Genomic DNA, 23,579 nt, shown 5'->3' on the forward strand with positions numbered 1-23,579 from the left:
GCCCAGAAAACTATACAAAATTTTTTTGCTTTTCTCCTACTATTTTCTTAAGTATGGAAGCCAATTCCTATCAAAATTTGGTGTAACTGTCCCAGCAAAAGACACTGTGCTTTAAACAGGCGTCGAGCTGTGAAAACAGAGCCTCTCACCTTGTTAGGCTGCTTGCGCGGATCTTCACTAAGGCTTAGCAAGAGGTAGAGAATTGACCATTTATTTTTCAAAACTCCCTGTTTAGAAAGAAAACAGTAAAAGAACAACTTTGTACTAGTTCCCAATTTTATCTTCCTCTCTCCTAAATTACCCTTATTTCCAAAATAGAAAAGCATTTTAAAATTCACCTGGTAACATCAAACCTAAATTTGTCGATTTTTCAGGCACTACCACAGTGCTATCCATGAGAAGGCAAGAGAACGTTCTCAAGAGGTCAAGACCCTTGGAACATTTAACCCCCTGAAATCTAACTCCAAAGTCCCAATGCGAACATTTTTTCAATTACCCTATTCCTGTCTAACGGTATTTCCTCCCTGAAATAATTCTTATAATAACCAACTTCCAAAACACAGTGATTATAAGAATAATACCATCACAAAATGTGTGAATGCTTTCCCCGCCTTAAGTCCAATTTAAGCCATAAAAAAAGAGTATTAGGAAAAAAGAAAATAATTCCGAAGTATAAGACGTAGGTCTCGGCATCATGCACTCTTGGGAAATTCAAGGTTCTGAAGCACTTAGGTGTCAGGATAACTACCCCTAGGTTTCTATGCAAGGTAATCATAATGATTTCATTAATTTCCAAACGTGTATCACTCCCCCCGATTCACAACCGTTAACAGCAAGCAGCCCGCCCTCGATACGTTTTACCCCAAATTTACAGTGCATTCCACTCTATTCCTGTGTTCCTACCTTTCCTATGCATAGGCTAGAAACTATAAATACTTTATTTACAAAACAAATTATGGGACGGTTACTCACGTTGCACAAGTTCTTCATTATATGTATAAAATATTCCTAGAAAGTTTCTTTAAAGAATAAGCTCATTCCAGGTATTTAATTGATTCACACAGAATTTTTCAGAAACAGCCAACTCCCCAGCTGGGACAACAGCAAGGAAGAAAGAGGCCAGCCCTGACCGAGGCCTCAGCCCAGTGGTAAGCAGACGTTTGGGCATACACTTTGGTATCATGAACTACCCTTCCAGACACAGGAGGATCGCTCAGTGGTCCAGGCTCACAAAAGGACCCCCCGAGGAGACATGCATCTCTCAGAAACAGAGACGTGTGTCCCTGCAGCGCGGCAGGAGGGGCTCACTCTTCCCTACCCTGCCTGTTCCAGAGGAAGCCAACCAGAAGCAAGGGAGCCTAGGGGCTGCGATCCACACCCGTCAGCACCCCGGAGCCCGAAGCAGCAGAAAGGGGGAGAGAACAGAGCTGGTGCGACCACCAGAATCAACAACTCCAGCAGCACACACGTTTCAGATGATTCTAAACCACTTCAGACCCTGCTGTCTTAGACTTTGAAACTGAAAGGACCTCAATTCACACATAAAACGTTAAACGCTGCGCACACCCTGAATTCTAAATGTGGAAGCGCGTATCAGGGCCCCGTAAGCCCTAGAGGAGCATGGGAACAAGCGTTGCGCGCGCAGTTACTTTGAGCGGCGCGCACCCCGGCCCACCCCTCCCGAGGCCCCGGCTCCTCTCGCACAGCCCCGCTTTCCGCCCCCCCGCCCCCCCCGCCCCCCCCGCCGCCCCTCCTCGTCTTCAGCTCTGCCCCGCCCGCCACGGTCCAGCTTCTAGCCCAGGACACCCTGCCCACACCTCTGCTCCCTGACTCCTGCCTGGGGACTAAGGACACAATGGCAAACGGCAAAGGGCCCCTCAGACCTGCCCTGGTGGCCACGGGCACACTGCTGGAAGGCCCTGACGGGTGGGAGGGAGGACCAAACACCGACCACGGCTGTGGTTCCAAAGAAGCGGACGTTTCAGCAACAAGAAGGGACGGCTCCCGCCGCTCGCTAACGTCTTCCACCACGCTTCAGCCTCCAGCCCTAGGAAGCCGGCTACTATGTAAAACATCGCCGCTTTAGGAATAAGCATTTGGTGTTCCAAACTGAACTGTGGGAAACAGCCATTTAAATTAGAAACGTCTTAAATATGTTTTCACCTAATGGCCAGTGTTAACAGACATAACAGCTCTTACTGATGAAATCTCCCTTTGGGGATCTCGGGAAGGCTAATCAGCATTTCGGGAATGTGACATCTGATAAGCAGATCTTGGTAATATTCAATGCACAAGTGAAATTGTTTTTAAAAATAGAGAAAGATTAAGAAAACCAAATAATACAGCAGTTTGAAACTACCTGCCTGGAAACGACTGTACAAAAAAGGTTCCTCTTTTTCTTTGGATTTTATAATTTAATGTTAGATTATATTCATATTGAAAGGTTTTTTTTAATCATATCTCTTGCAAGGTCATTTCTTAACTTCATAAATATCATCAAAGATGGAAAAACATACTTAAAGCAGTGAATCCAAGTAAATCCAATTGAATTAAGGAATCAAAATGGTCAGCACATAAGGTTAGGCTTCTTTTTAGGGGCACAACAGACGAACAGAGAGGAAGACTTGAAAGAAGCACGAGTGCTACCACTGGCAGCGTCAGGCACTGCTCCGTGATGTCACCATCGTGAGACTAACCCGGGATTTTTGAGCAAAGCAGTAAACTTCTCAGGATTTCACTCTCTTCTCTGTAAGAGAAGGGAGACGGCTACCTAGCTGTCCAGCTTCCTTTATAGTCTGAATCACAAAAATCTCCCCCTAGGATTCAGTTAGTTTACTGGAGTAAAGGCCAGCAGAGTCTTTTATAAAAATAACAGGTAACAGCAGGTTAACATTCACAGTAACAGCAGGAATTGCACCTGATGAACAATGAGATGCACCAACAAGCTAAGCCTCTGCTGTCGTGTGTAGACAAGTCAAAGCTTCTGCTGACGTGCTTCCTCCCAGGGACGTAACTAAGGCTTCGGTGACACGCTCACTGCCCAGGAAGTCTGATCGCTTTCTCACTGCAGCTTCATTCATCTTTATAAGCAATTTCACATTCAACCCAGCTAGAAGCTACTTCTAACACCGAACGTCTTTGAAAAGCAAACACTATCTAGAGTTGAAAGCCACTACCCAACACAGAGAAGGTGACCACGTGCTCCCAGCCACACTGACTGCCTCGCCCACGGCACAGCAGCTTTCAGACACGTGCGTGATACCTGTGAGTGAAGTTTCCTGTGGAGTTCTGAAAATAATGCAGCATCTGCTTCTCTTCTCTGTCGGGTAACTGGAAAGTCAGAAAATGAGCATGTTAATGACACACACCAAAGTTTACTCTTATGATACTATTTCACCATTCACAGTAATGGATAACTCTGACGTCTGCAACGAATCTTGAGCTTAAGAATCAAAATAACCAGGCAACGTCACTTCCAACTCCATAAATTTCGTCAGGTCACTGGATCTGAGATTTGTAAAATATGGACAAAATTAGGCTGGAATCAAAGAGTTTATGTGAAAATTAGCTAAAGTAACAGAAATGATGGGATTTTTTTAGATCCTATCTATAAATAGTAACAAGCCGCCCAGTGAGGCAAAGTACCACGAGTTCAGCTAGTTAATAAAGGCCACCTGGAGGGAGGGATGGGAAGTGAAAACATCTCTGGGATCCTAACTGCAAAAGGCAATAACAGAGAAGTACCCCATTCATGACAGTGTGACTTAAAACCACACCTTCTAAGCTTTTTTGTTAATATATACGCAATGCTTCATCTTGCTTTGGTGTAAGATATAATAGTCAGTTACTGTTTCAAAATCGAAATTGAAACAGCCAAGGGGCTAATCTTCACCCAGGAATTCGTTCCATGCCTGCGTGTCCCCAGGGCTCACGGCCACAGCACATTCTCTAGAAGCCAAGGGAACCAACGAGAAGCTCACTCGCCGCTCGGCTCCATGAAGGAGGACGTGGGCCTGGGAAGAGACGCTCACCCACATCCAGCACGCTGCACGCACCGCCTGTGCACAGATGCCTCTCCGAGGAATCCCGCTACAGCCGAGAGACAAGCACCGCCCTCAGAAGCTGGCTCACAGGAATCCACGTCTATTCACCCCAGCGTAGCAGGACTGCTTTCTTACAATCTCATCAGCCAAGCTCACTTAGTTTAAATGCTCGAATTCTCCTCTAGAAAGACAATGACCGACTTGACAGCCAGTACCTTTTCACATTCATCACCTAGGAAAGGGTCCCCGCATCATGTACTGAGCGTGTGGCCCAGCATGTCTCGCATGGACATGCCAGAGGTCGTTTCACACTGATCAAGCGGCACCTCCAAGTCTCCCTGTGCAGAACGGCAGTGCCCTCTTTAAAATGCACTATTACAAAACGCATTCAACAGAATGAATGCAGCTAAAAATTCAATATAATTTACTTTTACATGTTATTTCTACAGAATGGGACTAATGCTAACTCAGATATAAAAGTCACAGGACAATAAAATATAGTAAGTAATATTAATAAAAATGAACACAGAATATTCACCCCAAAAATGATGTTTTATCTAATGGACTGCTAAATAAAGCAAAACAAGCCTGGAGTTACAATGTACCTCACTTACCAATGTGAAAAATGAAGACACCGACAGGTGTGAAATTTTGTCACACGCGAGTTTTGCGATTTGTGCCAATATTTTATATAAAATGGCAAGTTAGCGTTTCTGTGCTATTCTAGACGGCAGAGCTACCATAACTCAGCTCATCTAATTCACCAAAAACAATCACCAAATTTCAAAAATATTAAAATGTAAAAACTAAGTCTAAGAATGAATGAAAGATGACAGACCACTGGTGACCACTCCATGCACCACCACTGACACCTCAACCACAGCTGGGCCACGTCAGGGATGGGGACTCGGGCTGGAGGCCCAGGGGCAGCCACGGACACCGGGTGATAATGGGCAGAAGAGACGCACCGCGTCTACACAGCCAGCCTCATTTCAAGGGTACAGAGACTACACAGAACAACAAACTGCACGCGGTTACAGCTTTCTTCTTAAAAAAGGACCCTTCAGGACCCACCCAACAACGTGGCTGCCAGTCCTGTAACTGAGGACAAACTATCTTCAGCTACTCCAAGGATGTGCAGTGCTCTCACCAGCGGGCCTGGATCTGTGCCTCCATAAAGGGCATGGTCTGTTAAATGCAGTACCCAATAGTTGGGGTTCTCACTAATAATCTAAAACGTAGCAATCATCAGGGATCAAGAAGCGAGTACAATGTTCTCAGGCTCAGTTTTACAGACAAGAAAGGAAAATAGTCTCTACAGTATGCTAAATAGTCCGTCCCCCCCACCTTACACAGTACCTACATGCCAGGTCACCCCAAGATCTGAATCATCCCAGCCCTGCACTGCTCACCGAGCCTCCCCCAGACCAAGCCGCTCACACGCCAGGGCCTCAACCCTACCCCCGGCTGCCACACCACCCAGCTCGGGTACCCAGCTCTGAAACAGGACATCCACCCAGAGCCCTGGCCAAACAGTTAATAATTCAACAGCTGAGGCAGGAAACGGTGCCGTGAGGAGCTACCTCCGAGAAGGTGGCATTAACACTTGCGACAGCCCGTTTCACCTGGGCGGCTTGAAAGCCGGGCCTGCAGGGAGAACGCACCTGCTTTCTTAGGTGCCAGGCTGCTGCTTAGGTGGCTGGGGCCAGGCTCTTGAGTCTGGAGAACTGTGAGGAAAGGGGACCCAGCCCCTGGGGAAGAACAGGGGACAGGGGCGGCTCTCACAGGTGGGCCCTGGTGCTCAGAGCCCCTCCCTCAGATACTGCTGGGACGCACGGTCGGGGGCTAATACGTGGAAAGCTTCCTTTTCTAAGGTAACAAACACTGTGTATGAAAGCTTTCAGGACCATCTCAGAATTAAAACATTCAACAGTAAGCTCTAAAGTACCGCGAGTTACTCACTGAGTTGTTTTAACTGCCAAGATAATACCCTCTGTTATCTGGTCAAAGGGTGCATAAGAGTAAATACTTACCTTATCACAAGATAAGCAGCAAGTTGTATGACGTGCTTTTATCTTTCTCACGTTCTCAACCCAGGTTATGTTGTTATAATAGTATTTAAAACAACCCCCTTCCACCATGTTCTTGTCCTTATTTTTAATATATATTTTTATATATTTGTAATAGTACCTACAATTAAAATGTGCTTGGGAGCTACATATATATATAAAGAGATACACGAGTATATACCTCTGTGTGTGAGTGTGTGTGTGTAAACTTAAGCTCTGACAAGTTTAAGGATGCAACACATGATAACACCTAAGAAGAATACGTACGTTCTTTCTTGATTTTTTCAGCTACTAGAAATTCATCTCTTTCAACAGTCGGGGCAAAGTTGCTGCCAATAACTCGCACGGCGTACTGGAACTGCTGGGCCGCGTCGGCTGAGGGCAAATAAAAGGATGCAAGTTACCACCATCACGTTACGTTGTGATCCCCCGAAGCTCCAGTTCAACACAGCGCACTGGGCATGTGCAGCTACCGTCCACCTTCCCCAGGGCTTAACTGAGAGGACGGAAGAGCCACAGAGAGGCAGAATGAATGACTAGACGAGCAGAATGACAGTTTTACAGACAAAGTGAGGGAGACAGCAACACAAAGTCTGACAACTCCTAGGAGACAGGAAACAGACTGGACTGATAAACATAAAAAAAGGAGCAGGAAAAGCGCCAGCCCAAACCATGGCACCTGCTCAGCGGAGCCTACGAGGAGCCAGGGCTCACGTGCACACACGCACCAGGACTGGCCGCGAGCAACCAAAACGGGCAATAACGTATGAACCGTGTGTGCACTTCCAGGTAAAGAGGGTGGCTTAAACACAGACACGTGCCTCCACGCCCTTCAAAAACCCCATGAAACTGAGAAAGGGGGATCTTGTTTTTTCTAAGCCATAAACCTACAAGAGCAAAGAAAACAAGGCAGATCAGTAAACCCTGCTGACTCGACTTCTAAAAGTGGATCCCACTATGATCACTCCATAGCCACTAGCCCATCTCAACAAGTCTCCTGAGTAGCTGGTGACCTACTCCTCCTTTTGCCCCTGGAGTGAATTACCCACACGCAGTCAGGCTGATCCCGAGGAAGGCTACAACACTGGGCCCCTTGCCACCTGCCACCTCTCCTGGCCCAGCTCACGACACACCAGCCATGCTCTGCGGTCCTGCCCTTCCTTGAGGACGCCTCACTCACGTCCAGCTGAGAACCCTGACACACCCTCCCCCACCTAGCTCCTCAGACCGCCTTCCCACCTCCAGCACACGTACACACGCACACACGCACACATGTACACACACACACGCACGTGCGGAGTCTTCCTTAAACACCACTGCACCACAACACAGAAGGTGAGTGTATACATGGGGGAAAGGAGCAAACAGAAGTAACTCACACTGTTTCTGTGGAGTCACAGGATTAGAGGGGAGACCTTCTTCCTCACGTTTTCCCACTTTAAAAATTTTCTACACCAAGTATACATTAATTTTATAAATATTAAGTGTCACTGAACATCACTTATTTAAAAGGAGTGTTTGTATAACTATTTTAGTTAAAAATTATTTTTAGATTACCATGATCCTGAGTTCTACAAACAACAGTTCATTAACAACATACTTGAGGACATTACAGAAAAATCCCCACTCTGAAAGTTTCATAAACTTTTGAATTTTCTCCCACCCAAAATTCAAACCTCCTCAGTACCAGACACCCTCCTCTTCCTTGTCTTCACATCTTCTCCACGCCTCTGTACGTCTACCACATCCCTCCCGCCTCTGCAGCCACACTGCAGTTTCCCTATCTGCCTGCCAGCCAAGTTTCCAGTCTATCTTTCTTGTTGATGACAGAGTATTTGAAAAACCCATCCGCTATTTCTTAAACTGAATCCACCTATCTTGTGCTTCAAAGGTGGACGCACAGAATCCAGACGGTGAAGGAAGTCAGCAGAGGCAGTTATTCTCTCTTTAATAGTGACTATCATCAAAGATTACAATGCACAGTGTCAAACAATGCCAACGACAAACTTCTCCTTTAACACCCCCAAAACAGCATTCAATTTTTAAAGTATACGCAAACTCAATCAGTAGTTCAATGAATAATTGCAAAGCACCTACTACGTGCCAAACAGTACAGGCCCTAAGAATAGAATAGACAAGAAATAGTGGCTAACAAGGCAGCCTTTGTGAGAATACAAAAAATGAGGCCAATAATACACAAGGTAATCAGACTGTGACAAGAGCTACTAAGAAATAGGACATTACGACGGCAAATAACAGGCAAGACTTCGTGACACAGGCTGGCTACGCAAGGCCCCTCCGAGGAAGCGACCTTTAAGACAGGCAGGAGCCTGCCAGGTGAAAAGCCAGAGACCCAGGTGGAAAGGACACAGTAGTGGGATTCAGGGCTACTCAGGACACTGTTCCTCAAGGAGGCCAATGACTGGATTCTAAAATCCAAATCATCAAAGCCAAACGCACTCCATCAAGAGTCCCAGACAAGGAGGCCCACACAGCAGCTCTGTGATGACCTGGCTTAACCCAAGACTAAAAATAGGAGTATTCAAATTTTGGACCACAGAGTACCGGAGCACTCTCGCCTCCAATCTGCTCTGGGTATGTGCCAGGGGTGGGCGGTTTTCAGGAGCGGGGAAGGGGAGGTACACCCCCCGCCAAGCCTCCCACGGCATTTCTGTGAGAAGCAATGGCACCAGTGAATTCAACTATATGCTGCCTGACGAGTGCCAGAGAGCCGCTGCAGTGCTGCTGACACACACACTTCCAGCCAAGCAGGTGAGAGGCCACCCCACAGGCAGGGCCACGGCTTTCCCGCCTCTACTCAGCGGCAGGAGCAGGAATGAGTGAGTTCAAGACAAGACGCTCCAGGATCAGAGGCCTGGGCTCCCGGCGTGGCCCTGCCCGCCGCAGCCGGAGGACAGAGGGCCGGTACTTCACCTCTCCAGGTCTCAGGGACCTCGGCTCTAAAACGAGGCCACTAGGAACCACTGCCACCTCCCAGAGGGCGCGCAGAGCATCTGGCACACAGCAAGGACTCAACAAACATTAGCTACCTTTCTTATTATTAACCTGAAAATGTCATTTAAATGTACATTTTGTCTAGCACAGCCATCAAAACTACAACTCAACACAGCACCCTTAGTTTTTAACTTTAAGCAAGATAATGGGGTCTTCATCCTGTAGGTTACAGACAGGCAACAAAATCAGCCTTCAATAGAAATGACCCTCTGGCTGCAGGGTGGGAGAGAAACTGGGAGGAGGTGCAAAGCCAGGGCCGCGACACCGTGGGACCACAGGATCTCAATCCGACACGCGAAGGCCCAGAGAGCACGCAGGTGTGGGCCCAGGAGGTTTCAGATGGAAGACAGCTGCCTCTGCATCCTGAAAGGGTTATTATCCACACGTTCAGGTAAAAGACAACCACTGAACTTCAAGGTGCACAAAAATAAGCGAGTCCCCAGGAATTACAAAAACTCTACAGTCGTGTGCTTCCCAGAGATTCAGAAAGTGACGGAGGACAAACTGTCCAAGTCGTAAGTTCCTGCCTTCCTGCACCTCTTCTACCTGTGGGCTTGTGCGCACGTGACATTGCTTTCGTAAAGGACAGGCCAACAGGTCAGTAACCTGAACCAGCAATCCCCACCCCAGACACAGGTCGGAATGACTGTGTTCCAGACGCCAAGCTCCAACACACACCGCCAGGACCAGTATCTCTGGAGATGGGGCCCACAATATTAGTTGTGAATAAGTGCCACATTTAGAGAATTCAAAGTGAAAAGACGTAACACTGCATACAGTAAAGTCTTCCCCCTCCACTACTGTCTGGCCACCAGCTCCTCTCCCGAAAGCAGCCAGTGTTACCAGGTTCTCGTGAGATCACAGATGACTCTGATCACAGTGCTGGTTGAAAAGCAACGCTCTAAACAAAACCAAAATAAAAACCATTGCTCTAGCTTGTGGTTCTCAAACTTTTTGGTCTCAAGGCCCCTTTACACTTTTAAGATTGAGGACCCCTAAAAGTCTTTTATTTATGTGGGTTACATCAATCTATACTTACTGTATTAGAAACATAAACCATGATCATTTTTAAATACTAATTCATTTTAAAATAGCAATAATAAACCCATTAAGTACAATTTTCAAATGAAGCCTAAACCTTTAAAATTTCAATATACACATTAATAAACATTTAGAGTACATTTTAACATACACATAATAAGGGTTTTTTCCCCACATAATATGTTTTGATGTATATTTAATACACATTGATTTTCCCAAGGTAAAGACTACACTTTGTTTGGAACTTCATCAAGAACTCTTCACAATTTTCAAAAATCATAAACCCCACAGCAACACCACTTGTGGTCCACAAACCAAGACGACATCCTTTCCCTGCCTGCACCATGGCTCACGCTGCCCTCACATGGCCGTTCCCAGTCAGGGCCATCGTCTGACCTCAGTTTGTGGGCTACTGTAGTCCTACCTAAGCGTTTGTGCTAAAACACTTACCTAACAAAAACTCCTGTATTTCTTCTTAATCTCTAGTTTGAAAGAGGATTACAAAGTATGAAAAGGAATGTGGCCTCTGGCAGAGCTGAAACACTATAACATCAAGTACATTGTTTCCAAAGACAGAAATAATGACTATCCAAAGATATAATAATGAGTAAAATGTTCTCCAGGAGAGGCTCAAGGATGTGGAGAGAGAATTCTCCTCTCACTGACTGGCACTGTGTGTTTCAAACAAATTCACAAGTGTTATAAGCTGGAAAAGGAGGGAAATAATGGTTATACTAACTTCATAAAAGTGTCAAGCATCATTATAGCTAGGTGCTTTGCTTCTGAAGGTCCCTTGAAGCTAACTACAAATTAAAAAAAAAACTTTATGAAAAACTGATTCATATGAAATTCACATTAAAAGTAACAAGTGTCTATTATGCCTCAATTTCACAGTATTAAAAAAGCAATATTATAAAAGCATAAGGCCAATTGTTTGTAAGCTCACTAGAAAATGTAGTTAATCAAACGTTCTGCTAAGTTAACAGATAAAATACCCACCAATGAAAAGAAAAATTTTTTTAAATCTCAAACACTGTAAAGGCAGCAATAACATTGCTCCTTTGTTCACTAAGGAAGAATAAATTAAAACAGACCAAGGCAAGCTATTAAAGACATATATTCTTCAGTAAGTAGTAGCATAATTTGGAATTACGAAAACAACTGTTTGGCAATCCTAGCTGTCCAGAACAGAATAAAGAGAGCATTGTTTTAGTGGACTTTATGATATATTTTACTCTGAGAGGACCCCTCAGGATCTCACAGACAGCTTATTTACTTTTTTTTTCCTTCCAGTTTTATTGAGATATGACTGACATGCATCACCGTATAAGTTTAAGGTGTACGGGAGCCAATTTACTCTTAATTTAGACACAATTCTACACGGTGCAGAACTTTCTGAAAAGTTTTTCAACCTCCTGGAATGGGTGAAACTAAGTCAATCAAAAGGAGCCTCAAATGTTAAAAAAAAAATTTGAGAAACATGATGACACCTAGCAATGAATGAATGGTCTTCAAAGTCTAGTTGTGACAATGGAAACGGATGAATGTGTGGTTTATCCCCAGAGGAAAACTGAGGGCCCACGGGTGTAACGCAAACCCTGACTTTAACATGAGTGAATCATGACCAACATCAGTTCCCTGGTGTCTCCTATGATCAGGAACATCTAATCAGAAAGGCAACTCAGACACACACAGAAGAGCTGGAGATAAAACCAGAAAACAGCCAGGCCCCGCCCTCCTCAAGACCTTGGCACAGGTGTTCCAGGGCCCCTCCCTCTCTCCACCCAGGTCTCTGTTTAGGTATCCTCAGCTTTCCCTCAATATACCTTTACCCTGGGCTTCCCTGGTGGCACAGTGGTTAAGAATCCGCCTGCCAATGCAGGGGACACGGGTTTGATCCCTGGTCCAGGAAGATCCCACATGCCATGGATCAACTAAGCCCATGCGCCACAACTACTAAGCCTGTGTTCTAGAGCCCATGAGCCACAACTACTGAGCCCACTGAAGCCCGTGAGCCACAACTACTGAGCTTGCACTCTAGAGCCCGTGAGCCACAACTACTGAGCCTGCGTGCTGCAACTACTGAAGCCCATGTGCCACAACTACTGAAGCCCGTGCTCTGCAACAAGAGAAGCCACTGCAATGAGAAGCACGTGCACCGTAACAAAGAGTAGCCCCGCTTGCAGGAATGAAGACCCAACGCAGCCAAAAATAAATTAATTTTTAAAAAAAGATTAAATCTAGTCTAATAACTTGTAAATTAAAAAAAAATCCCTTTACCCTACTTTATTTTTCATCACAGCACCACTAAACAACATTATAAGTTTACTGATTTTTTTTTAATAAGGAACGTTTCTTCCACTCTAACGATGAGAGAAAACCTTCTTGTTTTTAATTTTTATTTATTTAACTTTTTGGCTGCGCCACATGGTATGTGGGATCTTAGTTTCCCCGACCAGGGATCAAACCTGCGCCCCTGCATTGGAAGCATGAGTCTTAACCACTGCACCGCCAGGGAAGCCCCTAAGTTTACTGATTTTATCACATATCCTCCACTAGAATGTAGGATCTATGAGAGGAATTACCTGTCTCTCTACCTCTGCATCACCAGCGCCTAGCACAGTGCCTGGAGGTGGGGGGAGCCCAAAGATTTCTTAGATGAACAAAGAGAAAGAGTGAAACTTCAAAAACTGGAGCAAGAACCGTGTAAAGTCAGTGTCATTTAGCAGACTGACCAAATAAAATTCATCTTTTTGCTCCTAAGACCATCAAATAAATTATGTACGCTAATCATGAAAGGTCAAAATGTAGTCTCAATTCTTTAATTTTGTTTTAAGTCTCCCTGCAAAAACTGCACACTTTCTTTCCCACATTATGGTGCTCAAGGAGTAAGTAACCCAGTTGCTTCAATTACCCAAAAGATCCCTTCGTAGTGCATCCCCTCTTCCCCCCTCCCTCCCGCCAAAACAAACATCGAGAGACGACAAACTGTGCCGTGTTCTACGGTTCCAGAACTACACAATGGCTTGACCTACTGCACGGGACTGGTCTGGTAGCAGGACTCGCCATGTGAACCCTGCAGAAATGGTTTTACATCAAAAGCAACCAACCCTCAGCCCTTCGTCGAAGGAAAACGTGGCAGGTAACCGTCATAGGCACCTTTGCATGATCCTCAAATCCGCTCCTTTGCTAACGTTAAGGGGAAACTGTGTGGCTCCACCACCCGGACGCCCTCCGCGGCGTCGCCCCCGCGCAGTCACGGGCGTGTGATCCGGGCCAGCCCGCCGCACTCTCCATCCGGATAAGCACGGGAGCGCCCGCCGGGCCTTGCGGCCGGAGGAGGCGGACGCGCGGCGGCTGACCGTCCTCCAGGCTGCACCCCGGCACCGCGCCGGACAGCGGTGACTCAGCCGCCCCGGGACCGGCCTCCTTCCCCCGCCCAGGGGGCTGCAGCGCCCGCAGGCCCGCCAGCCCCGACCCCGCCAGCCCCGGGGACGCCTCCCAGCCGCCTGGCCAGCCCCGCTACCTTCACTCCTGCCCAGGATCCGGCAGCACAGGTTCTGCAGCAGGACGTTCGGCGACTTCTGGTCCGGGGTCGCCATCCTAGCCCGGGGCTGCCCGCGGGGGCCCCGCGAAGCCCCGGCGCTCGCCCGCCCCGCCCCGAGCCTGGCGTGCTCCGGAGGCCCGGCCGCCCGCGTCCGCCCCGCGTCACGCGGGCTCCCGGGTCCCCCACAGGCTAAGGGCTCGCGGACAGCGCCGGCAAGAAGGGCGCCATTTTGGCGGAACCCGCCGAAACGCGGGCCCCTCCCACAATGCCCCGCTTCTTCCGGGCGCTCGGGGCCGCAGGTGCGCCTGCCTAAGGGTTCCTCCCGACAACTGCGGCCCAGCCAGGAAACTTCCGGAACCAGGCGCCCCAGCCGCTGGTGCTCGGGGTGCTCAGACCCACAAACGTCCCCAGGTGTCCTCGAGGGTCAGGACGGCACCGACCCCCAGACGTCCTCAGCAGAGGTTCAGGACGGCCCCTGACCTGCTGTAAGAGTGGAGGGTGCCCTGCAGCGCTTTCACAGTCCATAATTTTTTTTAAAGGATCATTGGTTCTACTTACACATTGGGTGGAGAAGTCTGTTTATAGAAGTACAAGGGTTTTATGATTTTCGACACGTGGCTGACCATCGACACCGGCCACATTGTCCAGCTTTTCATAAGAGTGCTGTTTGGCACCTCCCCACCCCCAGCCCCAGGTAACTAGTCAGTCAGACAAGAGCGAGAGAAGGGGGCAGGCTCGACCACCAAAATGTGTTACATGGTCACGTGTGGCTACCTGGGGAAAGGGGCTGGCTGATGGCAAGACTTGGGGAAATTAAGCAGCTGCTGCGGTTAGGGATAATGATGGCTACAGAGAGCACAGGGTGGACTGTGCTGGGGTACATGCGGAAACCTAGGGTCCTTGCATTTCTAGCTAGAGGCTCAGGCATAGGCAGAACCAGAGGGCGTCTATAACAGCCCTAAAAGAAATCTCTTATTCTTGTACCTGCTAAGTCATCAGAACTGAGGACCAGACTCCAGTTATGATGCAAGTTCAACACACAGTCCTTCCAAGTCTCTCCTGTTAAGGGTGGATGGTTAATTGAGAAGAAGTGGACCCTGAGGTTTGAGATGGAGACGTTTGGGTAAAACGTGAAAACCCAGGTCACCTGAACCTTCTTAAACACAGCAGGAAACCCCTCCTCGTGTGTGTGTGTGTGTGTGTGTGTGTGTGTGTGTGTGTGTGTGTGTGTGTGTGTCTGGCCTTTCCTCCATTTTCTGAAGAATCAGGTTGGCTCTTCTCAGCAGCAAGTGAAGCAGAATTCCAAAGGACTCAAGTCATCCTAAAGAAGGAGTGAAAGAGTGGACAGAGAAACAAAAAATCAAAGAGGACAACAGAAAACAAACTTTTAAAACAGTGTGCCTAAATCCAACCACTCTAATGATGGCAACAAGTGTTAATGGATGAAACGCTCCATTAAAAGGCCAAGATTGCCAGAATGAGTGAAGGAAAAAAGCAGGACCTAATTACAGGTTAAGACATATTTTAATATAAAAAGTTGGTAGACAGTAAATGGGTGGAGAAAAGATATACCAAGAAAACAGTGAGGATAGCAAGGCTGGAGTGGCCACATTAACATCAGGTGAAATAGACTCGGAGACGGGGAGTGTCCAGAGACAGAGAAGGACATCTCGTGCTGATAAAAGGGTCAGTTCCTTAGGAAGACACAACTGTAAATGCGCGTGTGCCTGATGACACACCCTCAAAATACATGAAGCCAGAGGGACTTCCAGAGATGATGGGTGAGGATGCAAGCAACTCCTTTTCACCAAAAAAAAAGCAGAAAACTGGACCAATTTGCCAAGATGAACCAAGTCAGGGCACTGGAAATCAACCAAAGATAGACCACAAATTGGAAAGCATTCAGTCTTGAAAAAATGATGGAGCTTCTAGGGAGAAAAATGTGCATCTGTGGTCTTCTTGCCAGGACTGCTCCAGTCCCCACCACACAGCTTGACCCAGGAGAGCCCTGGTACTCCCAGTGCACGGTGGCTGCCTGACCATCAGCTTTGGTCCCAGAAGGGGTGGGCTCAATTTGGGGCAGGAGGTGAAAAGCCATGGCTCACCAGCTAAAGGGGGCTTGGTAGGAAACGAACAGGGTGACACTCCAGCTACAGTAGCCCAAGGTTGGGGGCCTACTTGGTACAAGTGGCAGCCCCGCCAGGATTTTAATGCCGAGTGTGACTTTTGTCACCTTGACTAGCCATGGTGCCCAGATGTGTGGTCAAACATTGTTCTAGGTGTCTCTGCGAGTGTGTTTTGGGATGAGATTAACATGTAAATAGTAGGCCTTGAGTAAAGCAGATTGCCCTCCGTAGCGTGGGTGGGCCTCACCCAATCAGTTGAAGGCCTGAATAGAACAAAAGACTGACCTTCCCCAAGGATGAGGGAGCTCTGCCAGCAGGCGGCCTTCAGACTCGAGCTGCAGCATCAGCTATTCCCTGGGTCTCCAGCTGACAGCTCACCCTGCAGATTGTGGAATTGCCATTCCCACACTCATGTGAGCCAATCCCTTAAAAGAACTCAATCTCTTTCCCTCACTCTAGATAGATGATAGTGTAGAATATAAAACAATAAAAAATTTTCATCCACTTAAAGAAAAAAAGTAATAAAAATGAACATAGAACAGGAGGGACAAGAGAAAACCTATTAAGATGGTATGTTGAAACCAAAGTAGCTCACAAATTACATTAAATATAAACGCACTAAGTCCACAGAGGTGAAGAACAATTCTAATCACATCCCATCGAGGCTGCAGTCTATTGACTGGACGTCTCACTGCTGGTGTGGACCTTGGTCAGCTGCCCTCCAGTGGTGTTCGTACAGTTACTCCTTTTCTCTTTCCTTTCTTGCTCTTTGGAAGAACGTCACTGTGCAGCCCACACCTAGGGAGTGGGTAGTTATGGTCCCCTTCCCTAAGTGTGGGGTACCTACACAGATTTATGTGAAATTTTTCTGCATGGAGATTTGTTTGTTCTCCCCCATTTGCTTGTTTTTCAACAATTTACTTATATCAGTATGCATTTGTGGGTATTTATTTTTATACTTTGGGTCATAATCCAATAATGCATCACTTATTTTCTTGCTCAAATTGTTCCAGCCTTGGCTCTTGGGAGCTGTTTCAGCTGGCTCCTTGGACACTCCCTCATGGCCATGAGTTCTTTAAAAATAGTGAATAGACTTAATGGGTTTTAGTATCTTTTTTTTTTTTTTTTTTTGGCTGCACTGGGTCTTTGTTGCTGCGTGTGGGCTTTCTCTAGTTGCACTGAGCGGGGACTACTCTTTGCTGCGGTGTGTGGGCTTCTCACTGCAGTGGCTTCTCTTGTTGCGGAGCATGGGCTCTAGGCACACGGGCTCTAGAGTGCAGGCTCAGTAGTTGTGGTGCACGGGCTTAGCTGCTCCACCGTAGGTGGGATCTTTCTGGACCAGGGCTCGAACCCGTATCCCCTGCACTGGCAGGCGGATTCTTAACCACTGCACCACCAGGGAAGCCCAGTATCATTTTAAACTTATAGAAAGTTAAGTAAATAGTACAGAAAGGCTCATACACCCATCCACCCCAGGCACAGCTTCCCCTATTATTAACATTTTGCATGAGTGTGGTATATCTGCTACAATTAATGAACCAGTATGGACATGATGTTATTAACTAAAGTCCGTAGTTTATGTTAGTCCAGTGCTTCTGGGCGGTGGGTTATTGTGGTAAGACAGTGAATTCTGTGGTCAGGTGCCCCCGTCTCAACTTTTCTGTAAAACGGTGAGGCAGTCATGTGGGATACCACGGCAGAGAGTTTCCACATCTGGGTATTCGCATTCCCTCCTTCCCCGTGTGATCTGCTGCTCTGTCTCACTCCTCCTTGATATGGGCTACATTTAAAATTCTTTCATATTCTATCTCTTATGTCACATTTGATATCGTAGGAAAAAACCCATTCAAGTTGCCTCAATTGGAAGCTTTGTGATTAAGGGCCTTCAGTACCCAACTCAGTGATTATAAAGACCGGTAATGATTGATTGACTAAAACTAGTGAACAGTCTTTCAAATTACAATGAATTTTTAAATTGATATTCACTTTTCTTTTTTGAGACCATAATAATTTACTGTTCTGACATCAGATCAACAGAAAGAAACTCCAATTAGACTTTGAAAACTCATATATTTCAGGAACATGTCATTTAACCCTAGTAAGTGGATGGATAAATTACTTTAGAAGTCAAGAAGTCTTTTGAGCCACTGTCCTTTCTGTTATCTTGTTTTGTGAGTATGTAGTGTTTCTTCTCATACTTTTAAAAAATTGTAATCAGTTTTCAAAGGCTGACATCTGACGCAGCTTTACTATAAATACCACCAGGACTGAGTATTACCTTTGCCCTTCTCCCCGGCTTAGGAAGCAGGAGCCACTACGCCCCTCTTTTCTAGCATTGTTTTTCTCAGAGTTCTTTTATCTTATTTCTCAGGTCTATATTTACAGTTTTTGAAGTATATCACGTTTTTTAGTATGGTGTTCAACCGGCACGTTGCTTCTTTGATTTTAAAAGTATTTTAAATTAATTTTAAAAACACTATTTTAAAAGAATACAAATGACTTTTCATAATGGGGATGAAATATCCTTGTTTGGGTACAAAATTCTGTGACTAGTATTTCCATCCTGCCCTCATCTCTCCCCTCTGACCGTGGATTTACCAACTTTACCTTCCCAGTTTACTCATGATCTGGTTGAACGTTCTTATGCTGTTGTCTGGGGGTGGCTGGGAATAGGTGGATTCTCTTGGTAGAAGACTGAACAGAGTTTTAGAGACTCTTCAAGCCTAAGCAGAGCCGTTGTGAGGAGGAAAGAAAGAGAAGGTGCACAGTGGGGCAGGCTGTCCGCGTAGCTGGTGGGTCGCGTCTGCAGTGCTCGGCGCACGTGGTGCTGGCGTCGGATCTTTGCAAGATAGAACCTGCCTCCGGGACTAGGGACTGGACGCCCTTTTCAAGTCAGGTAAAAGGTGACAGCTGGCCTGCTTCCTGCGTGGGTCCCTCCGTGCCCTGTGCCCGCCCCTCACCACCCCAGGCACATGAGGTGGGCTGAGGGTTCCTCTCCTCCCGGGGCTGAGAAACCTGGGTTAAAGCCCTCGCCGGCCCAGGCTGGCCCTAGCACAGTGTTCGATTCCACGGCAGGATATACCCTGTGCCCCCAAAGTCTGTGAAGCTTCTGGGACCCAGACCGCCTTTGTCCATTCATCACTCCCAGGCCCTCAGGGCCCATCCGCAGGGGCTGCGGGGGTCACGATGTCCACCAGGCCACCACGGCCACCTGGCCCAGCATTGCCAGGTTACAGAGCTGCCGCGATCTGCTCTCTGCGTGCAGTGTGGACTGGCCCATCTCTAATCATCACAAGCCCAGTCCGGTTCTCCCCGTTGCAACCTGAAGTTATCAATCCCTTGTCCAAGTTCACGGCCAGGGTCAGACCCATGATTCAAATCTGGGTCACAGGACCCTGAGACAGTGCGTTTCAGCCTCTCCTCCAGACACTCGTGATCACTGCTGAGCTGCTCTCCGGGGTCTTTCGGAGCTGCTCTCCGGGGTCTTCAGCCCTCCGGTGCTAAGGAATTTGAGGAACGCTGCAAGGGGAAATCTGATAACGCCTTTGAAAACAGAAATTAATTAGTTTTCCAGATGATTAGAGCACTTCGTCCCCGTTTGCTTGAACAAATGCTTCGCCGAGTTAACAATGGGTGGACAGGGAGCCTCTTTGAGCCACCAACTCTTCAAGGAGCCGTCGTGGCCGCTGAGGTCTAACACTCTTTCTGCCGGGCTCGGGGCTTTGTGCTCAGGGATTGATTTGAAGCACGTGAATGACTGGACCGCTCGCTTATTTCTATAAATATCTATTCTGTGTTACCTTGGCAGCGACAGAATTCAGCTCATCTCTGCATCGTGGAAAAAGACATTTGCTGTTTGTCGCGTTTTTATATTTGCTGTGCCTCAGACGACAATGGGATGGACCCGTGACCCATCATGCACAACCAGCGCTGTTTGTTCGTTTTACATAAAATTTGCTTGAGTATATTTTTAAAGACACAGCTGGAATATATCAACACGAGGCGAGTCTGCATCATATGAAGCACAGAATCAAAGCCAAGAAAATCCCCCATCTTGTGTCTTACACATTAACTCTTTGTTTTAACATCTTTATTGGAGTATAATTGCTTTACAATGGTGTGTTAGTTTCTGCTGTATAACAAAGTGAATCAGCTATACGTACACATATATCCCCATATCTCCTCCCTCTTGCGTCTCCCTCCCACCCTCCCTATCCCTCCCCTCTAGGTGGTCACAAAGCAGCGAGCTGATCTCCCTGTGCTAACACATTAACTCTTCAATTTACACCAATTACACTCTCCCACAATCCCTCACTGCCATTCACATTCAGTGTGTAATGTAAATATAAAATTACCGTGTAGATATTCCCAAGGCGAGGTCTGCATTCTAAAGTCTCCCTGTGCACAACCTCAGTTTACAGTTTAGGAGCAACAGACTTAACACAAATTGTAAATCAACTATACTTCAATTAAAAAATTGATTAATTTTTTTTAAAAATGCAGCAGCCTTACTAAAGCAGAGGAACAACACCAAAACCAGAGGCGGGTGATCTGACGGCCCCGGTCCTCACGCGGGCGGATCGTCTAACTTCTTCTTACCTGCTTTCTGATCTGAAAAATAAAAGCGGCAGCATTTTATTAATTTCAGATTCTTGTTCAAAGAACGGAGTGGATCACACCCTGTACACGCTGGCCTTGCCTGACCGTGACACCTCAGGGTCCCCCATCAGCCTTCGCAGAAATTGCATCCCAAGAATGGCTGCAATATCTTTGTAGCTTTCAAGGCTGTCTTTGTGTTATAAGGGGGTTGTTTCAGAATTTTCTCCCCCTAAAACCGGGTCTTTCTTCTTTGGGGGTGATTTTATTTAATTACTAATTCTCTATGTTTGGTAGCTTTGTTTTGCTTTGTTCTTAAACTCAGAAGCCGTTGAGAATTCAGTATAATAATCTTAAATGTTAATAACATCCACAAACGTATCGTGCTTAATTTTTTATCCTTGGTGTATAAAATGGGGTCAAAGGTAACATGTACATGAAGGAAAGCAAAGGAAGGAGGAAAGGAAAGAGATCTTAAAAAATTATTTATTTATTTTTGGCTGCCTTGGGTCTTCGTTGCTGCACGCGGGCTTTCTCTAGTTGCGGCAAGCAGGGGCTACTCTTCGTTGCAGTGTGCAGGCTTCTCATGGTGGTGGCTTCTCTTGTTGCGGAGCACGGGCTCTAGGTGCATGGGTTTCAGTAGTTGTGGCGCACGGGCTTAGTTGCTCTGCGGCATGTGGGATCTTCCTGGACCAGGGCTCGAACCCGTGTCCCCTGCGTTGGCAGGCAGACTCTTAACCACTGCGCCACCAAAGAGGCCCCAAGAGATTGACTTTGCTCACTTTATATCCAGAATTTTGTTATGCTGGCTCTGCTTCAAATCGACACTCCAACTCTCTTGTTTTAACTGTAACTGTAACTTAAACCGTCCACCTTCTCTATTCAGATCAGTTTCCTCCCTGGGATCTTAAGAGCAGATTTCCGGGCAAAGACGTCACTGCTTAAGCCCTATTTCCAGAATTCCCAAAAGCATTTTGGTGGTAAAGTGATAGGATTTCTTACTGTCCTGTGAGAAAGCAATCCAATCAATTTCAAATGCTTTGTTCTAATTTCCACCAGGTCTTATCAAGTTTTACCCCATTTTCCTTAGTGTCTTGGCATTATGGCCTCTTATTTTCAATTTATGCACTCATTCTATCTTACTAAGGTTTTCCTTTGGCATCTTTTAGTTGGGGAAATGGCCTTCATATATTAACTTACGAAATTGTTTTTATTTAATGGCAGTGTTATATATACACAATTATTTAAAAATAAACTTTTTTCTGCCCCCAAGATAACAAATGTACATGGGAAAAATTGAGAAGCGACAAAAATACCTAAAGGATAAAAATCAGGCAGAATTGCACCCATAGGGACAGCCCCCATTAATTTTTTTCCCCATTGACGTTTTAGCATCTATACACCCAGTCTCCCTGTGTGTGTGCACGTCCATATACATGCAATTGTACTACACGTACTATTTTGGGACCTCCAGTTTCACTCAATATCACATCGTGTGTTTTTCTGCGTCATCAAGTAGCCTAAAGCCTGACCATTAATGACTACATAATATCCCGTCACGTGGATGTGTCAGTTTATGTGATTGAGCTCCCTCTTCACGATCCTGGATGTCCTGTTTGTTTGCACATGTTTTGTTATTATATGCAAAGAACATTAAAGCCAATAGAGGCAGCTCTGGACCGCAAACACTGGCTGAAGTCCGTTTGTAAAGCCATCGTTTGGAGCAGACAAGCACTCTACGTCTTCATCAGAGCTGTTTCCTTGAGGGTGACGTTCTCTTAGCCCATCTCATCAGAAGTTAGAGCGAGCTGGGAAGGATTCCGGCCTTTCCACCTCCGCTTGGCCCTTCACAGGTTTGACCAGGCAGGGCCACGAGGAAGAAAGGGAGCAGGATTTGGAGCCAGACGAGAGCTTCCCATCCTGGCTCTGCTGTCAACCGTCCATGCGGCCATCGCAAAGGCACAGACACACTCGAGTCATGGCTTCCTGGTCCGTACAGAGGAGGCAGGCACACTGCGAAGGTAAACATACTGCGAAATGCTACACAAACTGAACCTCTTAGTGACACGGAACGATGTCTCATTATACCTATGCTCCCAACCAGGAGCTACAGATAAGACAGTTTGCCTCACCAAGCCTCCCTGAAGTGGAGGTTATGATCCCTATTTTAGAAATAAGGAGGCTGAGGCTCAGAGAGGTTGAGTGTTTTGCATAAGCTCACACAGCAGTAAATGGCCAAGCAGGGACTAGGATTCATGTCTCTTCCAGGCTGAGGCTGCTTCTGCTATTAGCACATTACCTAATAGTAACTTTGTAATACGAATTTGGATTACCAATTAGAATGTAGTTTTTAAATCTCTATTTGATTATTGATGGTCTATAAAATGCATTAATACTTCTTTTTTTTTAATTTTTAAATTTATTTGGTTGCACCAGGTCTTAGTTGCGGCAGGCAGGCTCCTTAGTTGTGGCATGTGAGCTCTTAGTTGAGGCATGCATGTGGGATTTAGTTCCCTGGCCAGGGATCGAACCCGGGCCCCCTGCATTGAGAGCACAGAGTCTTAACCACTGGGCCACCAGGGAAGTCCCTAAAATGAATTATTAGTTCTTATTTTAACACTATTTAAAAATTAGGGGGACCGCAATGAGAAGTCCACACACAGCAACAAAGACCCAACACAGCCAACAATAAATATTTATTTATTTAAAAAAAATTTGGAGATAAAAACTCAGTACAACATCGTGTGTTAAAAAAAACCTTTGCAGGAATTCCCTGGCTGTCCAGTGGTTAGGACTCCGTGCCTTCATTGCCGTGGCCCAGGTTCAATCCCTGGTCAGGGAACTAAAATCCCACAAGCTGTGTGGCATGGCCAAAAAAAAAAAATCTTTGCCAGTTGACATCTACCGTGTCAAAGCTGCTGTCTCTGTACGCTTTTTAAAAGCAACGTGTTTTTTTTTTTTCCCCAGTGAACACTGTTTCCTTACCAAAATTCCCTGGTGGGTTACATGGAAATTTAAGCTTCTCTGTATCTTGTTATCTAGCTCCTGGGAAATCATTTGGAATTCTTGCTGCAAGAAGTACAATCAGAAATATTTTGGAAGATAGCATTCAATACATTTGATGCAGAAATCTGACAGGATC

The 23,579-nt window shown here is 46.4% G+C and overlaps 1 protein-coding gene and 1 non-coding gene across 3 annotated transcripts in view; both read right to left on the reverse strand.

Moving 5' to 3' along the window:
- The window catches only part of TUBGCP3 (tubulin gamma complex component 3), a 60,640-nt gene extending 46,688 nt beyond the window's left edge, over positions 1–13,952 (reverse strand). For both annotated transcript variants that reach the window (XM_059995863.1, XM_059995862.1), the window contains exons 1-4: positions 13,695–13,952; positions 6,380–6,487; positions 3,263–3,330; positions 150–227 (exon numbers count right to left, since the gene is read on the reverse strand). In XM_059995863.1, the coding sequence (XP_059851846.1) occupies positions 150–227; positions 3,263–3,330; positions 6,380–6,487; positions 13,695–13,770 (330 nt within the window). In that variant the 5' untranslated portion in view covers positions 13,771–13,952. The remainder of the gene's footprint in view (positions 1–149; positions 228–3,262; positions 3,331–6,379; positions 6,488–13,694) is intronic.
- Positions 13,953–22,947: 8,995 nt separating this feature from the next.
- Positions 22,948–23,020, reverse strand: TRNAE-CUC (transfer RNA glutamic acid (anticodon CUC)). The gene has a single exon. It is a non-coding gene; the product is annotated as a tRNA-Glu (tRNA).
- Between the last annotated feature and the right edge of the window lie 559 nt (positions 23,021–23,579).

This window comes from Delphinus delphis, chromosome 18, assembly GCF_949987515.2.
Source record: "Delphinus delphis chromosome 18, mDelDel1.2, whole genome shotgun sequence".
Classification (NCBI taxonomy): domain Eukaryota; kingdom Metazoa; phylum Chordata; class Mammalia; order Artiodactyla; family Delphinidae; genus Delphinus; species Delphinus delphis.